Raw genomic sequence first — 22578 nt, forward strand, 5'->3', positions numbered from 1 at the left:
GGTGTGAAGGGTGCAGTATTTTTTAATGACTCACGAAGTATAAAATCGGGCAGCGTCCCCAGAGGTGGTACAAAAAGTCATGGGGTCACAGCCAATCGAGGGCAGGTGGGCACTGGGTTCCTTGAAGCACCACCAGATGGTGCTGACCTCCGCACACCGGCAGTGCCGGTCATGCGGGGAAAAAAAAAAAAGAACCAGAAGGGTCATCTTCATGCATAGCGTTCACTGCAAGCATTTCCGAGTAAAGATTACGGTTGCATAAGCAGCAGTTGCCGGGAAGCAGCAACTGTGTGGCGGGTCTAGATATAGCGCTGCGCGTCGCAGCTCTCCCAGTCAGTGCAGTGATTTCAGTGAGTTGTGTTGCGTGCTCTGATAGACGAACCTTCGAGTTCGACTTCTCAGTCAGCAGCTGCGCCTGGCTCCTTTGGACGTCCACGCAAGTATGCAAATGAGGTGGAGGTGTCATTGGAGAGAGGCTGCAATGCTTTCGCATTCATCCACATAGGTATACCTAAGTGCCCTTGATCGTTTAAATCTTGTGTTGCTGACAGCCATAAATGGCTGCTAAATGGACGACTGACATATGGAAAGTCCTATACGGGCCCTTTCTTTGACAACAGAAGTCTCTGACCAAACTGGTTATTTTGTGGCCTGTCAACACTACTGTGTCTCTGAAAGATTGCAGTTACAGCAGTGTCCCATAGTGTAGCTGTTTGTCCAGAATCAGTGACTATTTGCTGGACCTCCCACTGGGAGCTGGAACTCCGCCTTCTCTTATAGAGAGAATTACCAGAGCAAAATTACTTTCTTGTCACTAATTCAAATGATGCGCAATTAAAACATCCAGACCCACAAAAACAAGGCAGTTCCTCTATGCATACTGGAATTTGATTACGTCTTTGTAGAAACTGCAAGCTTGACCTCAGTGCAACTCTTGCAATTAAAAAGCTAGCTGAAGTTGCATACACTGGAACTTCACTTCCTTGTAGCTGCCAGAGATCGGAACATGATGTGAGCAAAATTGAACCAGATTCAAGACAAGTACGCTTTGGTAGAAATGTTGTGCAATCATTGCAACATCACTTAACCACACGTGCAATGGCTCGCTTCATAAATTTACACTGCATTCTAGCCTAGGTGTTCCAGTTCAGCACAATCAAACTCGCAAAAAGAGACGATGTAATTATCCAGCAGGTTTAAAATTAGGACTTGGTTAAACACTTCCAGCATATTGGCTAAGATGGCTGTTTATGGAGAGATACAATCATTAGCACGCTAAGGCAATGGAACTGCATTTAACAAAATTCTTGGTTTAACAGTTTACAGTTGAAAGCACGACATTGCGGAAAGTCAAGTTGAGATCGTGCTCGTCGAGTAAATATCTTAAATCCAAAATACTCTACATTTTGCTTTTTGATTTGTATCCAATTTAGAAAATCAGTATTACAGCTGCACAATTTAACTATCCAAATTTATGCCTCTACAGTCTTACGAAGTTAGAATTCAATCTTCAATTTAATGTTCACAAGGCCATTCCTTATTGTATCGGAATGTCTGTGCTCAGTTGCCAAAATAATGTGGCAAATTAATGTCTTCTAGTTACAGTGACGCGCAGTAGCCAGCATCTTTCAGCATTTGTTCTGTGCCAAGACACAACACAAAGTGAAAAGAAAATTATTACTAAACAAACACATCTCTAGCACCAACAAGCTTTCCCCCCAAAAAATGGGTGGAGATACATCATCCCTGTATTATCACAGAAGATGAAGCCTGCGCTCTGCCAGTGATCCCAGAGGCCATGCTCTACTGAGTGCGACTGTCCTCGGGTGATTCAGAGCCTCACAGAGAAAAGAGTGCCACACTCAAACACATAATGCAAACAAAGTGGCTGAATAAAAGGCTTCAGTGCAATAATATGCAATAAAATTGGCTCAATAGAGTTTTTTTCAATATCAAATGCAGTGTAGTTATTTATTTGTTAACACTGGTTGACATTCATGTACCAATTACAATGTTAAACAGGATAATATTAGATATCATCGGGTGCCGGTCCTGTATTATTGTATCAACCATTTGACCAGTGGTGCCCGCGGTACAGTTTCTATTTTATGCCTTGGTCTTCGTTCGGTGCACTGGTGAAACTTTGTTGCACCAAAATCATGCCTGGACACTTCATTATATTGATGCTAAATATACATAGCATTCTATGAATATGAAATTATGAAACAAACAATTCACTAAATTGAGGAGTTCGTTATATTGATAAGTTTGTTACATAGAGGTTGAACTGTAGTCACAAGAGTCATGTCCTACGTTTGCATAGCAATCAGCTTACGAAGGTTTTATTTTCAGTAAATGTGATGTCTTGGACATTTCAAAGCACTAATCTATTGCTTTTGCTTGAATCGATTCACTTTAATTGTTCTATATTATGGCTTCCATAATGTGACCACAGTAACCTGTACATCTCAAAATGCCACACAATAAATTCAGACTCCAAAGGTTGCTTGATGTACAAAGAGGATTTTTATTTTGTAGCAAGCTTTGTCGGAATACAAGCTACAGTGTAAGTTAAGCATGGTACACAGCAGGCTGCAACATCATATTTTTCAATGAAACCCAGCATTTTTTATTTTTTTCGAACAGCCAAACTGCATCAAAACTCGATGAAAGCAGCCTAAGGCAGTGAAACGCAGTCATCCAAAGTCACACTTTTATAACTGTCATCATATTACATATGTACAGCAAAGTAATACTACACTGGGATCTGGAAGGTTCCCCGAAGAAGTGGCCTCGAGAATAAGAAAAAAAACAAAACATTGCAGCTCCATACCACCTCCATTCCCTGAAAAGCACAACACAAAAAAAAAGAAAGTCCTTCGACGTTAAGGTCTTTGATCGAGACATGTTAAAGCCTTTTCTTGATTAGTTTCTCGAACCGTCGGATGCGGCTTGACTCGTGTTCTGGCGTGGTTGTCGTCACTATGGCAAGTGCCGACAGCAGCTGAGCTGCTGTGCCTCCTTCTGAAGCCGCGGCTGAGGATGAGGCTGCCGTGGGGATCCGCGTGCGGAACACTTCTGTCAGCACGTTTTGCTCACTCCGTTTCAGACCCTGCATGAAAATGAGACCGGGAAAAAAAAAAGAGGAGAGAATTGTCTCGAGGTTTCGTTGAAGTGACTATAGAGTACCCTATCTTCTGGACTACAGCTCGTGGACAACATGAATTCAAATTCCAGGTAAACTGATGCATCATGCGGGCTATCTGCATCTGTGGAGCACAGAGGACCTGTGCTTTCAAAAATCGCTCATTCCAACAACGGAAGAAAACAGAAAGTGGGACATTACACATGTGTGGTGCCCTTGTTTCTGTGTTACTTGTCTTTTCGCGCTAAGGGAAGGTTAAGCACGGCAGTGAAGTGATACAATGGTTGGATCTCTCCTTTCTGTGTGCCGGCCGTGGCTCGGATTCTCGTTGTAAACACAGCGCCTTTATGAAAGAGAATGCCTGTGCTCCGCATGAGCTGCTTACTGCACCAAATGATAAGCACCTAGGAAAAGCTTGACAGCCACTAGACCCAGCGGTCGGCAGCTGAAAGAGCTACAAATGCCAAGCCATAGCCACGGTAAAGTGAAAAAAGGAAAAAAGAAGCCTCAAGGTGGCACCTGTAGTTGCAGCTTGCATATGTAGTGCTCCTAGCAGTCGCATAGTGTCGATGCCACAATCAGTCATTTCAGATCACAGGCCATGTGCAGCATGTTTCATAAAGGCACTTTGTGTAGCACTGCATTAAACAAGGGTGACAGACGCTATCAGGCTGAGCATGACCGGCAACAAGAAAGCTGTGGCTTATGTTTAGAGGAAGTGAACAAATGGCACAGTAAACGCATCCAAAAATAGCAGGAGGAGGTTTTCCAGGAGGGTTCCTGTTTGTATGATCTTACAACTCCTCGGCGCAGTATAGTAGCATACTCTCTTTCTCGACAAGGGATGCATCATCAGTGCCATCATACTGCAAGCCTTTCAGAGCTCAACAGCACACCTGAATTATGTCTTGCATAAAACAAATGACACTATGAGTGGGATGATATGGCACACCAGTGAGAAGAATGGTGTTGTACAGCACACTAAAAACACACATGGGGCATAGGCGCCAGGATCTTACAATAAAGACCCACATTTTACGTCGAATTGAACGAAGCAATGCGAGGTCGACGTGTGCATGAGATATACGAGATAGATGAGCACTGGCTTGCAACTCAAGCTTTACTATGAAATACCAGATTATTTATGACTAAAATGTACCAACAAAAGAGAGAGAAACCTACAACAACAACAAAATACCAGAAAAATGACTGCGACATAAAATAAAGAAAAAGAAAAGCACGCACACAAGCATCAAGCCTGTTCAATAAATGTGACCTCCTTGTCATGTGGATGTTGTAGGCTAACTTACACATGGTATTTCATCGTGCTTATGAATAAAAAATGGTTAATTCACTTCACGTGTCAGCTTCATGTGTTGTGGGTTAAAAGAATTTGCATTATATTGAAGTTGGGTAGGTACTAAGCCTACATTTAAAATGTACTATCATGCTAGAATGAAACACGAACATACAGAAAGTGAACTAAAGGTAAATACCCATTTCCACTTTTGCTGCTGTTCATGACTCAAAGGTGATTCACTCACAAGGCCTTAGTTCTGGGACGAGAGTGCACTTAGTGCCCTGCTGCATCCCAATCACGCATCAGGCTTTGAAGTAATCAGTAATAACGAGCGTTCTTCTTAAACCTTTAAGGTGCTGTGTAAATAAATGTGTATGGCAAGAGTGTGCATCAAGTGCAAAAGCACTGATGAAAGTAATCATATTTAAAATGTGTCGCATACATCTTGAAACACTTCTGATTGGAATTGTGCTGCAAGCTTGATTAAAAGTTGAGTCACTTTAGCATACGCTAAAGAGCATGAAGATGAAAGCCTGTGCGTTCACGAGGCATTCATTAAATTGCTTGACATATTCATTCGAACGCGGCGTTGCTTCCTATTACTCATTTTCTACCACCAAAGGTTGTGGATTCGAGTGCCTTAATTAACTCTACCTTAGTAAACCTTGCCTTAACACCAACAGTCGTGTGGGTTCGACTCTCACCAAAGGTCATGGGTCCCAGTGCCCTAATTAACTCTAATTACCTGCACCTTAATTAACTTCACCTTAATTAACACCAAAGGTCGTGGGTTCAACTCCCACAAATGGTCGCGGGTTCGGCCGTCAATGGTGGCACCATCAATTTTGGTACCATTGAATTTTCGTCCCACCAAAGGTCGTGGGTTTGAGTGCCTTAATTAACCTTGCCTTAATTAATACCAAAGCTTGTGGGTTCGATTCCCACCAAAAGTCATTGGTGGCACCATCAATTTTGGTGCCATAATGCCAGATGGTCAATTTTTCAATAATGCTGGAAAACGGATTTTTTGACCCATGAGGCACTTAAGGCTTTCGTCCTAAAATGTGCAAAATATTTTAGTAAGACGAGTGGGAAGGTAGACGGCTAGGTATTTCTGCTTGGTGTGAGTATGTCATTGTATACAGTGGGTTCACTTCTTTCATTGTTTTTCATAATGTGTTGCACTGAGCATAATATTCAACTGGCTGGATAGGTGCTTTTCAAGCCTGCTAGACATGAAAATAGTTAATGCTCTCACATCTGACTTTCCTGTAGCCAGTTTTTTCATGGAGTCTACATTCTGTAAATTTGACAAAACTGACTAAAGAATTGAAAATTCGTATTCTATTCTGCAGCTGTACGCTTTTTATGATTCTGAAGATGTAAAGAATGCAGTTAATTTAAGATTTAAATCAACAGAATTAGCTGGTGCCTGAAAGGGTTAATTCATTCCAGTTTGTTTTATTCCTACATGATAGTACAGTACATACCAAATGTTTCTAACCACTACGTGACCAAAAGCTGCGAAATTACAGCATACTTGGTGGTGCAAAGCTGAAGAGAGTGAAACCCATGAAGACAGTGAACTGTGAACTGTCTCCCACATTCTACAGGCATGTGGTCCACAGAAAGTACATTAGGGGGTTGACAAAAGCTACGATCACGCACACAACAACTTTGAAGCTTTTGGCAATGCCTGCCGAAGCCACAGAGCTCGGCGAGTTACTACAAACCTTCATGTCCAGAACCTTCTGGAACTCCTGGGCGTCGGAGTCGGGAAGCTGCTTGGTGTAGTGCTCCACAAAGCTCTCGGCCGGCTCGTGGGGTGCCAGCACCATCTTGAGCAGCATCTCTGCCTTGGTCATACCCTTCACCACGATCTTGGTGTAGCTGCGGCAAGTGCAGGGAATGCAAACTCAACGGCATACTTCCAATCTTATTAAGATAAGCATCACATTTCAAAGCAGCTGGGACTTGCAGTCATGGGGGGGACTTGTGGCGAGAGGAAAGAGGTGCGACGCAGCATTGAGCTTATCTTGTGTTGTATCTCATTTCTCATTCATAACAAAAGATTCAATGGCCACTACGCCAATTGCCACACTGCTATCTGGCTGAAAAACCTTGGCTGAAGTGCAAATTCAGGTATAGATCCTCAAATGCTTCCCAGGGACAGGTTCTGTAGCAACTTGCTTTTTTTTTAACCATTCCTCTTGTCCTCCGTCGATAATTCACACAGTGCCAAGCCACTGCTAACAGTAAGGTTGGCTGTAAATCACCTTTAAAAAGAGTAGGTTTGAAGGATAAGAATTGTCACAAAGTATGGTTCTTTGCTGGCAACTTGTGTATAGTACATCCTTTACACCATTCTCATTCCTGCTGTGATGAAATCCAAGATTTCTGTAACAGTCCTAACCAAGAACATTTCTTGTTCCTTAGGCAATTGAGTGTTATTGCAAAAGGGTATGCAAACAGCATTGTTATCTGAACAAGGGTTGACACAGTAAGGCTATGAATAGCATTCAATTGCTGCGCAAACTGCCCAATGAGCTATTAATGCTACACAGATAGAGAGATGGACAACAAACTTTATTTGATCCTGAGGAGCTACTGTCAGGGCTCCCTAATGGGAGACCATTGTAACCGCTGGCCGAGCCCACGTAGAGGACAGAACGCCGTGACGCTCCGCCCTCTCATGGGCCCTCTAGATAGCCTGGGAATGCTTTTGGAGTACCGTGCTTCTGATGGCCTCCGCCCATTTAGCTTCGCTGAAGAGAAGGTCGTTAGGCGACGTGGGACATCGCCAGAGCATGTGAGCTACAGAGCAAAAGGTTTCACTACAGTCTGGACAACCAAGGTCCACATCTGAGTATGTCCTACTGAGGAAGCTCTGCGATGGGAAAGATTCCGCCTGCAACATTCTAAGAGTAGCTGACCGACCTCTACTGAGCTTCAGGTGAGGCAGAAGATAAACTCTCCGGCCAAGTTGGTAATGTTTAGTAATTTCATTACATGTGAGAAGTGGATCGTTCTGCTGAGTCCCTCCCTGCCTTTCAAGTACATTTTTTTTTTTCAGCTTTAGTGCATATTGGCAGCAATGCTACATTCAATGTTGCACCGTACCTTGCCGGAGCTTTCCTGGCCACTTGTGATTCCAACAGTGGAAGGTCCAAGAGCACCATCTTGAGGCTGTGAGTGTCTAACAAGAGCTGAAATGAAGAGGCACATGTAATTATGCTCCATGTGAGTATGAAACAAATGATAGACAAGAAAAATATCTGCTCAGTGTATATACCGCACGTAACAACTAAATACTAAACCAAACAAGACCGCTGCTGTTGCTGGCCCATGGAGGCACCGTGACATGGTATGTTTTGAAATTTCGTGGGCTTTTTTCGTCTGCGAAAAGGACACTGTTTGCTTTAAGCACTGCAATTGGTCATTTCTCGACATCCTCCACACCTTGTCAATTAGGTAAGTTGAATAAAAGTTAGGTAATTAAACTTCTTTTTCTTTTATTTAACACACACCAAAAGCCCTAATGGGAGGATACTACATAAAGTGTTTGTGTGGGGGGGGGGGGGAGGTGACATTCAATTAAATAATTATTTTTGCAAAATGAAAGAAAAACAACGAAAACGATGTAAACTCACAGCTACCCTAAACAACATCCATCCACGCACAGTGATTAGCATTCACATAAAGCGCTCTGTTATTTTTTCATTCTTGGCGAAATTTACTTGTGACAGCTGATATACAGTCAGACATGAACATAAGGAATTATTACCTGATACAATGAAGCAGATATAAAATTTGGTTGGCCACGCTTGATACTAATCTTAACTGACTGGGGTTCTATAGGGTGTCCCAGCTAATGTTAACCAATTTGCTTAATTATTCTTTTTCTAATTTGCTAAGCAATTAGTACACAAAAATTATGTTGGCAGCGGAACAGGACAGATGACCGAACACCATCTAGGTTTCATAACTGCATATTGTGCCTTTTCTTTCTCTAAGCATTGCTAACGTTAGCCAGGACACTTAGTATAATGTGCTCCTACATGTATACAAGGGGTGCATTTGCATTCTGGTCCCATCAGAATGTGGCCACAACGTTAGGAAATTGAACTCACAACCTTGTGGTTGACAGCAGAACATAGGCATTGTGCTACCGCAGAGGGCCATCTCCCAGCCAAAATAAGCATTTGGGCCCCTACTTTCCTGCCGCCACGACATCGTTTTTTGGCAAACAGCGTGTCACTATCGTAACCTTTCTAGCCACCCAATCTGGCACCCTCGAAGAGCACGAATAACACAGTGTTTTCCTGCTTCCTTCTCTTCAGAAACAAAGCTCTTGTGTACCCTGCACAGATGGCGACTGTCCCGCCGCAGAAGAGTGGTACAGTAGCCAGTGAACTTAATGGCACACGGTCCCCAAATGTGTGCACACCTATCGTTCTAACACTTAGTCATGGTCTACTAGTACTACCGTTCTCTAAGTTATAAAGGGTGATTTTTTTTTTATTCCCACTTTACTCACCTGCTCAGCACCAATAGGACTCATGGGTTTGCACTTGAACAGCTGGCTGATTAGCCTCGGAATGAAGGAACTGGGAAGGAACAAATTGCAGGGTGCCAATTAGTAGCCAAGATTAAGTTAGGCTCCTAAAGGGACACTAACAATCGCTCGATAAACCTTGAAGGGCTTGTTTTGTACCAATAAAAGACTTAGTTTAAGAGAAGGTCACATCTGAAAGCTTCGCATACCTTTAACACAATTTAAGTCGCCCACTCATGATAGGGGGGAGTGGTGACGTTGCATATGCCATCACCACCCTTTACTGCCTAAGTGAGTAAAATGGCATCTGACAAATGGCACTATGTTTTTTCGTGCGAAACGCAAATGTGTGATCTTGGCTTGATACGCACAAATGTACGGGAAATGCATCTTGCGAAATCACATGGAAATGCAATTCACTGCTACTTGCAGTTCGTGCGAGTTTCACAAGCCAGAAAAACCATTGCAGCATTATGCGATGACAAAGCTACTAAAACGCGAAAGGGCGGATGTGCGGAATCGAGCAAAAACCAAAGCTTTTGACCACTCCTGTCTAAGTCAAGTGTAAAGTAAATGAGTTATTCTAAACATCTAATAGAACTGGACAAGTAGCATTTTCTTCCATCTTAAAATGCAATACAATGGTGCTTTTATGAGGAGAGGTTGAGTGCTAGCGAATAATTATAATGAGGAGTGCCTATGTCCTCAGGATAGTACTTGAATGTCCCGGGTGAGTTGCAAATGGTATTCTCAATTTCTCGATAATGCTAAAACTTTGCTTGCGATAATATTAATGCTTAAACGTTTTTGAGCATTAATGTATCATTATAGCTATTAATGTATCATTATAGCTTGACCTAATATTTGCCTTTAGTGTCCCTTTAAGAGCAATCAATAACTCTCACTTTAAGGTTTATCCCATTTACTTATGATATTTATTTGAATCTAGGCCAATAGTTCTTTTTCAAATAATCTTATAACAAACACTAGGGTCGGCTTAGATTCGAGGATTAAAAAAGTCAGTATTGCAGCCGCTACTAGCCGCGCCAGTAGCCAACTGAAGTACACGAGCGACGTCATCATTTTGACCTGTGTCATATCGGCGTCAACGCGATGCCACTATAGTAGCGCTTTCAAACGAAAAGTTATACTAGCCGCAGAGACATCGTCAGACATTCAAGCCGGGCGGGTCTTGAGCATCATTCAGAAAAATGCTGGTCATTATAGAGGGCAGCGGGAGTCACTTGTTGCGTGTGCCGCAACGAGATGACAGCTATAAGGAAGATAAGTGCGCGATAACACACTCTTAAGCAAAATTACACCCTTTGGGTCGTATCTTGCCACACAACGATAATCGTCATCTGTCTTGTCCGCATTTCCTTTTTTTTACGCTGTGAGCCTGGTTTTTCCAAGTCACGAACGGCATGCCTGTTATCAGCATGACAGAGCATTCTCAACAGGAAAAGTAGTGAGCGCAGTGTTTTCAAGAGAGGAAACGTAAGCAAGACAGATGATGATTATTGTTGTGTGGCAAATATACACCCCAAAGGGTGTATATTTGTTTAAGAGTGCAGAGAGCAGCTGTTGACCGAGATCGCGCCGTGTTTCGACGCATACGAGCCGTGCCGCACTGTCTGCGCATGTGTGGGTGCGCGGACGTGAGCTTGCGTGCGAGCTCGCGTAAGAGGCGAGCAGTGATGATGACGTAGAGTGAGCTCGGTGTGTTCATATTAAATAAATTCTGTTTCCATTTTGAACGCTGTCCTCACTTTTTTTGTTCAGCCGACATTTGAGGTAAGTTTTTAAAATTTTTTCTCGCTTTGGACATTCAGGGGTCGGCTTAGAATCAGGGGCGGCCTAGATTCAAATAAATAAGGTAGTTCTGTGAAGAGCTGCAAAGGAAGACTATACAATTATGCTTACTAACATCAGTCACTGCTCATTAGCATCTGTACTTCCCAGACAGAAGAATTCCACCTAGTTATGCTAACAAATTTTCTGTAATTTTATAATTACCTAGAAGAAGTAAAAAATTCTAACCTAGCTATTCTTTTTTATTTATTTCTTTCTTGCATTTGAGAGGTGCGGTGCTCTGATAAACTATTACCACAAGAAGTAATCATAAGCGAAAGTGCTCTTTCACCTAACAAAGTGCACGCAGAACTGGGTGAAGTATCGCCGCGAGTTGGCCAGGTTGTCCCGTATGAGAGGCAGGGTCTGGCGCAAGTGGGCGGTAATGGCAGTCACGTAGCCGCTCTGGTCGCCCACAGCCTTCACCAGGGACCAGTTGGTCTGCACAGGAAAAGGCAACAAGGAAAGTTCGTGAAATCCATCAGTTGCTGCTCTGTGAGAACTGTGCTCTTCGAAAAGAGAAAGAACAATTTCATCATGGTATCCTGAATCGGGCATCTCGACTCGTTTAAACTTGCATTGCCACCTGCCGGCCTCCTGGCAAGCTCTGCTGGCTGGCAGACTGACAGGCCTGCTAAGGCAATTGTACACTGTGTTCGTCACCAGACCAGAACAAATTCCTTACACTGAAGAGTTTGCCAAGATTGCAAAAAAGATTTTGAATGATCTTATCCAAATGCCATTTATAACACCCCATGCAAAAAGCAGATGCAGAGACCTTGATTGGTTGGTTGATTGATTGATTTGAAATGAGGCAGCTGAAATTGAATATTGTCCTGTATGCTTGTTTCTACCTCAGTCCTTGTCTTCTAATAAGCACTCATTAATCCTTACTGTACAGTGCAAAGTTTGTTGAAGACACTGAAATAGTTCCCTTTGTAGCATAGTACTACTACAATACCTAGTGAGTGACCATTTTTGTTTCCATAAAATTTCTGCCATCTAGTGGATTTCTGCAGTACTTTTCTGAATTATAATTGGATGTGTGGTGTATAACTATAGAAAACAAGCACACAATGTGACTGGCTTAGCTTAGACAGCCCACAGCAGGAATACCGAATTCATATTAGGCAGCAAGGCATATATGCAAAGTACAAATGCTGCAGGCTTAAGTTTGGGGCTGCCACAAATGTGAAACAGAGCAAGCAATGAATGAGACAAGGAAGAAAGACAAGAATTACAGACAAAAAAAGTTTCACCAACAATTACAACGCTCTCCAATGTGAAATTTGAGTCTAGCTCGATACGTGTTTTCATTTTGCGTGTCAATATTTTGTATTAGGATTATGTAGGTACACGGTTTATATTAGGAAGAGAATGCTGTAAGTAGTGCAGCTGATGTGGACAATCTGTCTCGTGCGGCACATTGCAAATGGAGCAAACGTGGCATGACTGCCTCGCTAATCGGGAAATTGCAAGAGGTAGCGCGTAGGCAACGCATGGACGCGATTCACAGCAGCAGCTGTAAACAGATCTACGCTCATTCAGCACCTTGTTTCAATACAGACGACACGAGCTTCTCTGGAGCCATATCCTACCCATCGTTGCCGCACAGCCCATCTTGAGTGACCCTACGCTTTTCTTCTGATGCTTTCGTTCCACCAACGACGAGAGCGGCCCTTCGTCGCGGGGAAATCATGTGCCACCAGCGCCAGTGGCTACAACACCTAAGGGAGTGTCACATCGAGCCTTACTCGTAGCCACTCGCCATCGTCCCTTGCAGGAGCGATGATCACCGTCACACACTCTGGTACCGTGGACCGACTTCAGCAGCTGCTGACGCCATGGACGAGCGTAGCCCGCCCCACATCACGTCACCCTGGCCCCTCCTCAGAAGCGCACATGAGATCGCCCAAGCGGCTGCTGATGTCGTGGCTGCTGGCAACTCAGCACACGTGCAGGCCGTCTCCCCCCTCCGCTCCTCCTCCGCTTCTGGTCTCATGCTTTCACTGTAGCCTCCTCCTCCATTTTTCTCCTCCCGTGCTCTTCTTTCGTTTCCCGCTGCGCTGCGTCTTCACTTTCATCTTTCACTGTGCTCGTTTGCTCGGTTACAAGGCACAACAAAGCCTAGGCATGCTGGCCCTCAAAGCAGGAGTGGGCACCTAAGAGCTGCTCTCTAAAATGCCACGAAACCTTGCACCTCAACAGCTATCACTGTAATGAAGAAGCTGTGCTGTGTTTGTTCTGTGAAAGCGTGTTTGGCACAGATGAGTTACTGCAACCTCATGCACATGCTCGAAGAATGATTCATATTTGGTTGAAAGCAAATTTGAAGTAAACAGTGATTTCCTCAAAGGGAGAGTGGGGGGACTTAAATGTGCACAGCTCTGCTTTAAAATAAGAAAAGAAGCACTGTGTTCTTGTACTTGCCAAACTGGTTAGTGGAAGGAAGTGCAATGGTCCATAAATTTTCAGGTATACATGTAATGTAAAAAAAAATCTTATCTGAAAACAAACCTTGGTGATTGTTGACAAGGCTGGTTCACAGGCTGCTTCCAAGTCGTGAACCAGCAACTGAATGCAGTTGTTGATGACCCTACGGAATTGAGCAAAAGAAGTCAACAAGATTAAGCAGGCAAACATCCAACACTTGCTGGTACATACAAGTCCTGAGTCTACTGCTTAACCTTTAGGGGGAAGACACAGATCCTATAAGGTTGCGGAGCATTATGCTATGCCACATTCACAAAGCAGCCCGGAAGCAACAGTCAGACGACGATCAAAAGCATCACTCGAGTCCTGCTTTTAGCACAAGAATTTGTTAATGACAACATTCAAGATTTGGTTGTCAATGAGGGAGAAGAACCTCAAAATTCAACTCCAAGCAGTGTTGGGGCCATATTCTCGATCAATTGGTACTTTCGGGGAGATCCCTTTCAGTGCACAATCGATGGACAAGTCACAGAACGAGAACCCTGTCAACTCCTGCAAAGTATTGCACTGGATGTTACAACATGCAGAAATGAACGCAACATCCCCAAAAGCGATCAACCAAGAAGAATACAGCCCTAGCTGTTTCCCCCTTTTTAACACGGCTCGTGAGTCACACATCAAAACCACAATGAAGTAGTGTGGCTTGCAGCATGAACTCTGCCTTATCCAGTGCTTGAAAAGGTGAACAACAAAAGGAAAGAATGAACTGAGCCAGTTGGCACCCATCCGTGCTGTAAGAGGGTGCATAAAACATACAAGAACATAGAAAAAGAAAGGCTGCACTTGCTCTGCATCCTTTTTATACATCCTAGTCTACCGGGTGCCCCTTTTTCTAGTGCAAAAGAAAACAAAACAATAAATAAACAGTAGTGTACAACTTTGGCCACTTTGCATCTCTCACCCGTTGAACATGTCCTGCTCTGCGGTCAGGTCTACCTTCGAAGCTAAGCTTGGCTCTATTTTCTCCTTCAGCTTTCCTTCCAGCTGTACAAAAGAAAGAGAGAAAAAAAAGGAAAGCACATTCTAAGCATGCAATTTTTATATATGATTGTTTCTGAATATCAGTCCTCCAAACAGTATGCAAATGACCATTCTTAGGAAATGTCTTTAGCACATTCATTAGTAGCATGAATTCACAGTAGCATGAACCACTTGCACTCAAGGCAAAAAAAAATTTGCACATCACACACGAAAGAAACACATAGGTATGTATCATGTAATTCGATGTGAGATTAAGTGTCATACTTTTATGCCACAAGACATGATGTATTTACTACATCAAAAAGCTTCGCAGATCTGAACCTATCTAGCAACAAACAACTGGAATGACAGTGACCCATTTCTGGTACCAGCGGTCGCAGTGTGCCGCTTGCGTTTGCGACGAAAACAGTACGTCATACACTGGAAGCACAAAGACGCACAAATAATATGAGCCTTGACATAGCCTTGCGTCCGTGAGTTGTAATTGTAATAATATAAAGTATAGCTAGACAGTAGGAAGTGTCGCATCTCAAATTCAACTGCACAGCAAGACGGGTGGAGTGACACTTCTGTGACTGCACAACTTGCATAGCTTCCTCAGTGTTCTGTTAACTACCAAATGGAGTACATAACACCAAGATAACGGACGTCAGATTGCAATTAGAAGATAAGGCGCTGGCCCTCGTGGTGCCACCATTCCTGCTGCCTTCTGCTGATCACATGATCCAAGGTTTCAGAACGCATTTCTCAGCCTCCCAAGTGGTGACAGTACGAGGTTGGCCACCTTGGCCAAGGCAAAGATACATGGGAAAGCATGCTTACAAAGTTTCGCACCCAACCTATTAATGCATCTTATGCCCCCAGTCACAAAGGCAAATTTCCAGACGCCTCAAGCAAGTGCACTTTGCCATGGTGAGTACCACTTCAGCAATGCACTGCTAAACGGGAAAGAATCAGGTTATTTTGAATTGATGGTAATGTTGATGTGTAAATCACGAGGCAGATTATAGAGTCGAATCTCAATAACTCCAACTTGCAGCAGCTCAAAAAGTTATTCTAATTAAACAGAGTTCAAATTAAAGGAAGCTCACTGAACAGCTTGTCACTGAACAGCAGTGACAGAGTATAGATGCAAGCTAATCAACACCATAACTGATGACAGAGTTTTGATTCGTATAATGCTATGACATTAAAAAAGAAAAGCAAGGAAGACAGAGATGTCAGATTGTTAACTGAGCTGCACACAACAAATACTGTTACTCGTTGCCTCATGAACAGGGCCCGTAATTGTTTGTTTTTTCTGAATAAGCTATGAAAGATATAACCTGCTACAGTCGAACTTCGATATAACAGCATGGTACTTAAATATTCATTGCTGATACCATCATGTAACAAATATATACTTATAATGAAGGTGTCAGACGTCACTTTGTTATAATGAGGCATGTCCGTACTGTGACGCCAACATTTAATGCTCGACCCACCTGCTGGGTTGTCTCGAGGCAGTACTCAGCCGTGCTGAGAATTCCACAGATGCGACACAGCTCAGGGGGCGTCAGCCGTGGACTTTCCCCTTCCTTCAGTAGGCTCTGGAAGTTCTGGATCAAGCCAGCTGCCGTCACTCCACTGCTGCTACTGCTGCCAGTCCTAAGTCATCGAGGAGTCAGGTAGCTAGTGTAAAAACTACTCCCTTCATAAGACTCAAAATGATGCGTGCATGCACACATGTACACGTACACAAACACACACACACAAAAAAACACCTACCTGTGCCACCTAGCAACGACCAAGCAACAACTTTTGGTTAATTTCAGCAGAATGATTTATACAGAAGGAAACGTTGGATAGTATCCAGAAGGCCCAGCAGCACGGAGGGATGCTTGGCTCTATAAATCCAGTGAACTTTTGCATATGTGCATGAATATATGAAAAGAGTGAAGCAAGGTGAATCTAGCCTGCAGATCTTCCGGTCATTTCCTCAGCTTATGCCTCTGTCCATACATAAAACTCGCGACAATCAGACATCAAGCCTATGTCCCCTAAAAAGGACAGGTGTGACGGGCAGGGCAAGCTTGTAAACTGCTCTCCCTATGCACGAGCACCAGCCCCGCAGACCTTATAGTGAGATCCTGCTGTCCATTATAAGCTGATAGTATTATAAAAGGTCTCACAGGCAGTGGCAGCTTTCAACTTTAACATAAATAAAGGTGGAATAAACTGTGGCGAAGAGCAGGACCTGCACAGGACGCACTCACTTGGGCAGGGAGCCCTGGAGCACGCGGCCCGCATAGTCGGCCAGGTGCTTGCCAAACACTCGTGCCAGGGCTAGTAAGGGCGCCCCGCGGCTGAGCTGGCTGCACTGGACAAGGCACTTCTTGTAGTACACAAAGAGGTCGGCGCAGCTGGGCAACACCCCGGCTGTCTCCACGTCAGGCTGCGGCAGCGGTGCCCGCTGCGCTGCTTCCACAAACTGATCCAGCAGCTGCTTCAGGGTCCTGCAAGGTATGAGGAAGCGAGTGGTCAGCACATGGATGGCAAACGACACATCAAAAGGAAAGTTCAGGCATGAGCCGCCAAGTAGAAAGCTGGTGATTGAGGGGCGTTAATAATGGCACAGTCGTCAAAGGAGCAAACACTCTATCTTGGGCTGTAAAACCAGCAGAAATGTTATTTTCACAATAGCTGAACAACAAGAGTATACTTAATGTCCCTGTCACTGACAGAATTATCACCGTATTTGCAAAAAATAAGGTGAGCTCTTTTACTTCTTATACTCGAAGTTACCATATTAAGAAAGCATTTCTCTTTACATTCAGAACCATGCTCTGAATATGACAACACTTTTTTCCCTCCAAAATGCAGAGAGACAACTAAGATCAGTGGCAACCAAGCAACTAAGATAATCTCCAAGCCTAATTTGTTGATGGCCGGAGATGCAGGTCTGCAAACAATAAGGACTGCAACTCAGCGCAGCTAAGGCAAATCATGTGAGTGGCTCAAAGGGACCCAACCACAGTAAAATAGTATCCTGCCTAGGAACCTCAATTGTGATGGCCTGATCCACAGCAGTGATATGCTCACCCACGTGGCCTCACTACGCAAATGCAGGTAGTTCCGTGCATGCGACATGGTAACGGATCACCCACTGAGCTATGCTAGACCAACAAGTACAACTACATTGGGTGCCATCACAATGACGCATAGCATTTTGAAAATTTTAAGAGTCATGAAAAGTGCCCTTGCACTATACTTATGGTCACATTATATATATGCAGATATAATGTTAACGTGTACTATTGCCAATATCTGGAGCTATCGTCTTTTTAAGCTATAGTCAGCCATTCTACCACCCGTACAGTAGTGAACAAGCAACACATAAAGAGAATTCAAGCAGAAACAATGCACAATGAAATTCAAGTTCGAAGCAGGATAAACAAGGTGTGTTTAATTTTCACACGTGTACTACTTGCACTCACTGCTCTTGAGATATGTGAAAACCAATGGGTTTGTCACTTAATTTCCACCAACCAAAATCCTCCAGTTCATAGACCCTCCTTGATCACTACTCAATTCACTTATCCATGGTAGCATGACAAGGCTGCACTGACGGAAAAGTAGCTGCACGTCAGTTGTGACCAAGAATCGTCCTACCAGGAAGCACCAAGCATACCTGTCCTGGGATTCCACGTAGATGTCCAAGTGGCGCTCGAAGCAACTCGAGACAAGACCTTGAAATGGGTTGACATTGACCAACGACACCTGCAGTGAAGCACTCTCGTTATACCATGTGACAGAGTGTTCTGGCAGAGCACGAATCGCAATTGCCTACTGTGGCAATCCCTCATGGCTCAGTGGCTACAGCCTTCCACTGCTGAACCCAATGTCATAGGCTTGATCCCTGGTCCCAGCATAATGATGGGACCAGGGCCTGATGATCCCTGGCATAATGATGGTGCCACAATGCAAAACATGCTTGTGTGCCGAGCTCTGGGAGCACATCAGAGAACCCCAGACAGTCAGAATTTAATCCGTAGCCCTCTAAAACTGCTGACAGGTCCTGAGAAGACATTGCCAAAGCATACAAAGTAATCTTTGTAGCTGTTGAGGAAACCTCAAAACAGACTAACTGCAAGTTTTGCATTTCTGTATTCTTTCTAGCTTAGCAAGCTTGCAATTGCAGAAAGACTGACCCATTCGCTAATCGTGCAAGTCTAATCTGCAAACTTATTCCAATGCTACCTTTCTTCTCTACACCAACACCAAAGGCAAATATCAAGTCATCAGAGTGATTTACGTATACAGTTAAAAGGTGTCCAAGGCATCAATCTTACCAAGAATTGAGTTTTTGCAACTAAATGTAAACAAAACCAGTGCCTCCACTGTGAAAACACGGTACCAGCTCTCATTACATGACGTCTTTATTATTGGCAAATTGTAGTCAACCGCTCACAAAAAAAAAAAAAATATTACTTTCGATTTCAATATGAAAGGAAGCACAGCAGGACAATCTTAACCCTTTAACTTCTAGACTAAGCTGTACCAGTCCTAGCTGTTTGTACCATTATAGGCAAAGACAAGCTGCACTCATCCAGGCCACAACTGCTGCTTCTTTGCTTGCCCGAGACAAACCGTGCCCGTTAACACAGTTCGCATTGTGCATTTCAGTTTTGACAGTCGAACATATTCTAATTATTCTTCAATACTTTCATTTCATTTCATTCTCATATATTCAGATAATCACGCATGAAGCTCATGAGTGCACTAACGGAAAGTCTTCTTTTCAGAGCAGATGTCTTTTATTACTATTTCAAGTGAATATGAGAGTAAACCACACATGTAACACATTTCCTGAATGCTGATATTATGTGCAATACTTCCCAGCAGCTAAACATACTGGGACATTTTGTACTTCTTTATGAAATAACTTGGGAGTTGAAAGGGTTATGAGTTCCCCCATGTAGTTCAGTGGTGCTACATCTGTTCTGCCAACACTGTTTTCGGTAATGTGGTGCCTTTTTTGAGCGGGCTTTTGACTTGAAGCAGACAGTGGCGCCTGCCTGAGCATTATGTGCAAGACAGCTGGTGCAGCTTCATAAAGATACCGTTCACCACAAGTGATTTGAATTGCAAAATAATTCTGAGACCCTTTTAGTTGTGATCTTGACTGCAACGAAACTGCCTAGTCACATAAAACAAAGACTGCAAGGTTCCCAGAAGGGTAATTACAGTCTAGACCAATTCAGTGATTGTCTTCGATGCCCTTTAAAAGGCCAATTGCAATGAAATTTTGCTTTTGCTAGAACTGGTTATAAACAAGTAGCATATAGCACACTATCGAAGCAACTTTAACAAAGCTGTAGGGCTGGTGATATCCGAATTTTCCTGTTAACAACCTTTAAATAGCACCCAAGCAGATGACGTGTGAACCTGTTGGTTAGCAGATCTGACACAAATTCCAGGCCATGACCAGAGATATTCAGCCGCACCACGAGTGCCGCGAATCTCCAAAGGCGCGCCGAGAAGCTGCGCTTGTTCTCAATGTTCCAGGTTCCGTATTACTTCCATGAATAGTAATGGCATCATTCTTTTTTTTTTTTCAGTTTTGCTATCAAGAACATCTATTTTTGCTAGCTTTTCGTGACGCAGCCACTTGTATATAAAACATAAAATTTAGCATGGAGGCTGTTGTATATCAACACTATCTGAAATTAGGCTTTCTATGTGGTCCAAAATTTTGTTGCAGCTGGCCTTTAAAAAAATCGAATGAATGGAGAACAAGTGGTACCTGAGGTGGAGACAGCTGTGGCGTCGAATTGCTGGGCAAGGGCTCCCCTGCGCCTGCCGAAGAAGCTGCCTTGTCTTCCTTTTCCATGTCCTCAGCAAATGGGTTGTTCTCCTCGCCGCCTTCCTCAAAAGGGTTGGTGCTCTTCTGACCCTGCTCCCACAGAACACAACAACAGAATAGTCAGAGAGAAAGAAATCCTTCGCAGATGAATGCCAATCTTGGCCACTGATACATCAAAGACAGCAAAGCTGCATAAATGAGTTTTCACAGCCTTTGGGAGCACTACAGTTGAATCTCGATAATTCGAACTCGAGGGGCCCGAAAATTTGTTCGAATTAAAAGAAGAACTTATTTTCGAAGTATCCGTGCACCATAGCACGAAGCTTGAATGGTGCGGGTTATGAAATATTGTGGCACGCAAGCACACAGCAAGCGAGAACCACGAAACTGCCCAAGCCAGCCAAGCCGGCCAACGCTCGCTTGCCGATAACAGCAGCAAATGAAACTTCAAGGAGTGGGCTAAGCTGGTTCCAGGCAGGTCGGGCTGGCGGTGCCAGCCCGGAGACTGTTGAAGATGAGGGAGTTACGAAGGGAGGGCGAGGGGAGCGTAGTTGCAAGGAAGCGCGTGAGGGAAGCAGATTTGCTTTCCCGCCAGCTTGCTGCGTGGCACTAATTACCTCTGCCGCCTACAGCCACCGAAGCAGCGGAGTTGCCGAGGGCAGACTGGGCCTCCACTGCTGCTTCCCTCTGCATGCTCACATGCTTTTTCCTTCGTCTGCTGAAGGATCAGTGCTGTGTTTACCTTCTTCGTCATGCGTTCTTAACGCGAGTGATGTCTTATCAAAATGACAAAGTCGGTCGTTGCCGCTGTTCATAATCATGTTGATGTGCTCCCTTCTGTTGTGGCGTTGCCGTCACGTCCTTGTATTCAGGGTCTGTCTTGCGTACAGAATTGGATATGGCGCGCTGTCTCCAACAACCTTTCTATCGGGACGTCTCGGTCTAGACGCACCATTTAAAAAAAAAAACAAGCACGAACAAGACCAACCACGCCAACCAAATCTAGCATGAGCTAGAGCTCCCGCAGAGCAGACGATAGTGCAAAACAAGGGGTCCGGCTGAACCAGACGCGAGTACGAATAGAACGGTCGGGCAGGTCCGCATGATACCAGTTTCCCGTGCGCGCATCACTGTAGGGGCCACTCTTATTGGTCTCTTCCGCTCGCAGCTCGTTTGCCACTGCGGCGAGGCATGAAAAATTGGCCCAGGGTGGATCCCTCCCACAGGGCGCATTTTGCTGCTAGTGTGGCTGGGGCATTACGACATGACGCAGAAACAGTGACCTTGCCATTTGAGAGAGGGTAAAACTTCCGCCACCTTTCTTCTTATTGATTCTCCCCCCCCCATGCGCGCCATTAAGGGACTTCTTCTAAGCCTTTCCTCTATGGCTTCATATAGAGCAATGCTGGTCGGAGGCGCCGCCATGTGATTTGGCGCGCTGGTGAGAGCATTGCCAGAGCGCGGTATGTTTGAGTTAACCATCGCAAATGCTTGCGCATTTTAATTACCGGGCATTTTCGCCTATGGGAAGACACATAGCTTTGACGGGACCACGGCGCCAGTTCGAATCAACTGGAAGTTCGAATTAAGCGTGTTCGAATTAACAAGATTCGACTGTATAGGGTTCTGTTTGCTGGCTGCTCTTAGAGATGGCTCCCACACAGGCTGCGCTGCAGCGCCACTCCGTCAGCCTTTCACTGCCGCAGCCGTACAAACTCCTAGCCGACATCCAGTGCGTAGCCAATAAGAAAAGATCTGAGAAACAAAAATTGCAGATTACTGGCTAAACAAACCTGCACATATAAGTTGTTGTCTATTTCAATGAGTTATACACAAGGCAGCATTTATATTTGACAATCATTCATCACGTTTCATGCCACAATTTGGATCTCTTGATGTTCTTTAATTAACATTCCATACCAACCACGCCACCGCACAGAAACACTGCTGTGTAACTCCCCTGAACAGTTTCGCTGTAAAATGTGCCATCAAACAACTCCACTAAATTATAGCCCATGCAGTCCAACCATGTTAGAATGAAGCAGACAGCATTGATAACCACGTGTCAAGGCACTGGTGTCTTTTACCAAACAAAAGGTGAGTACGCCACGAAGTGTGTGATGCCCGAATAGTGCAGAAGTACTGCAGGTTGGGCAAGTCGGATGCTACCATATTTACTCATGTAGGCCAACACTTTTTTAAAAAGAAAATCAGGTGTGTAGGTCGGGGGTCAGGTTAAAATCAAGGATGCTGCTTAGCTGCAACTGCCAGACACTTAACTTCACCCCATGGTCATGATATGGTAGAAACAACGGAAGAAACTTTTCATCCGTGGAAGAAACTTTTCATCCGTTCTACAAAGCGGTTGGCTTTTACCGTACCGCAATAAAATTGAAACATCAAGGTGG

General features: G+C 44.1%; 1 protein-coding gene across 1 annotated transcript in view; it reads right to left on the minus strand.

Annotated features, from left to right (window-relative positions):
* Positions 1 to 2699: 2699 nt before the first annotated feature.
* Positions 2700 to 22578, minus strand: part of Vps53 (vacuolar protein sorting 53) — a 41222-nt gene continuing 21343 nt past the window's right edge. Inside the window, exons 11-21 of the mRNA XM_050173128.3 lie at positions 20111 to 20260; positions 17996 to 18084; positions 16581 to 16820; positions 15810 to 15972; positions 14246 to 14328; positions 13369 to 13447; positions 11144 to 11292; positions 8983 to 9052; positions 7566 to 7651; positions 6179 to 6335; positions 2700 to 3112 (exon numbers count right to left, since the gene is read on the minus strand). Of these exons, the coding sequence (XP_050029085.2) occupies positions 2909 to 3112; positions 6179 to 6335; positions 7566 to 7651; positions 8983 to 9052; positions 11144 to 11292; positions 13369 to 13447; positions 14246 to 14328; positions 15810 to 15972; positions 16581 to 16820; positions 17996 to 18084; positions 20111 to 20260 (1470 nt within the window). The 3' untranslated portion in view covers positions 2700 to 2908. The remainder of the gene's footprint in view (positions 3113 to 6178; positions 6336 to 7565; positions 7652 to 8982; positions 9053 to 11143; positions 11293 to 13368; positions 13448 to 14245; positions 14329 to 15809; positions 15973 to 16580; positions 16821 to 17995; positions 18085 to 20110; positions 20261 to 22578) is intronic.

This window comes from Dermacentor andersoni, chromosome 3 (assembly GCF_023375885.2).
Source record: "Dermacentor andersoni chromosome 3, qqDerAnde1_hic_scaffold, whole genome shotgun sequence".
Taxonomy (NCBI): domain Eukaryota; kingdom Metazoa; phylum Arthropoda; class Arachnida; order Ixodida; family Ixodidae; genus Dermacentor; species Dermacentor andersoni.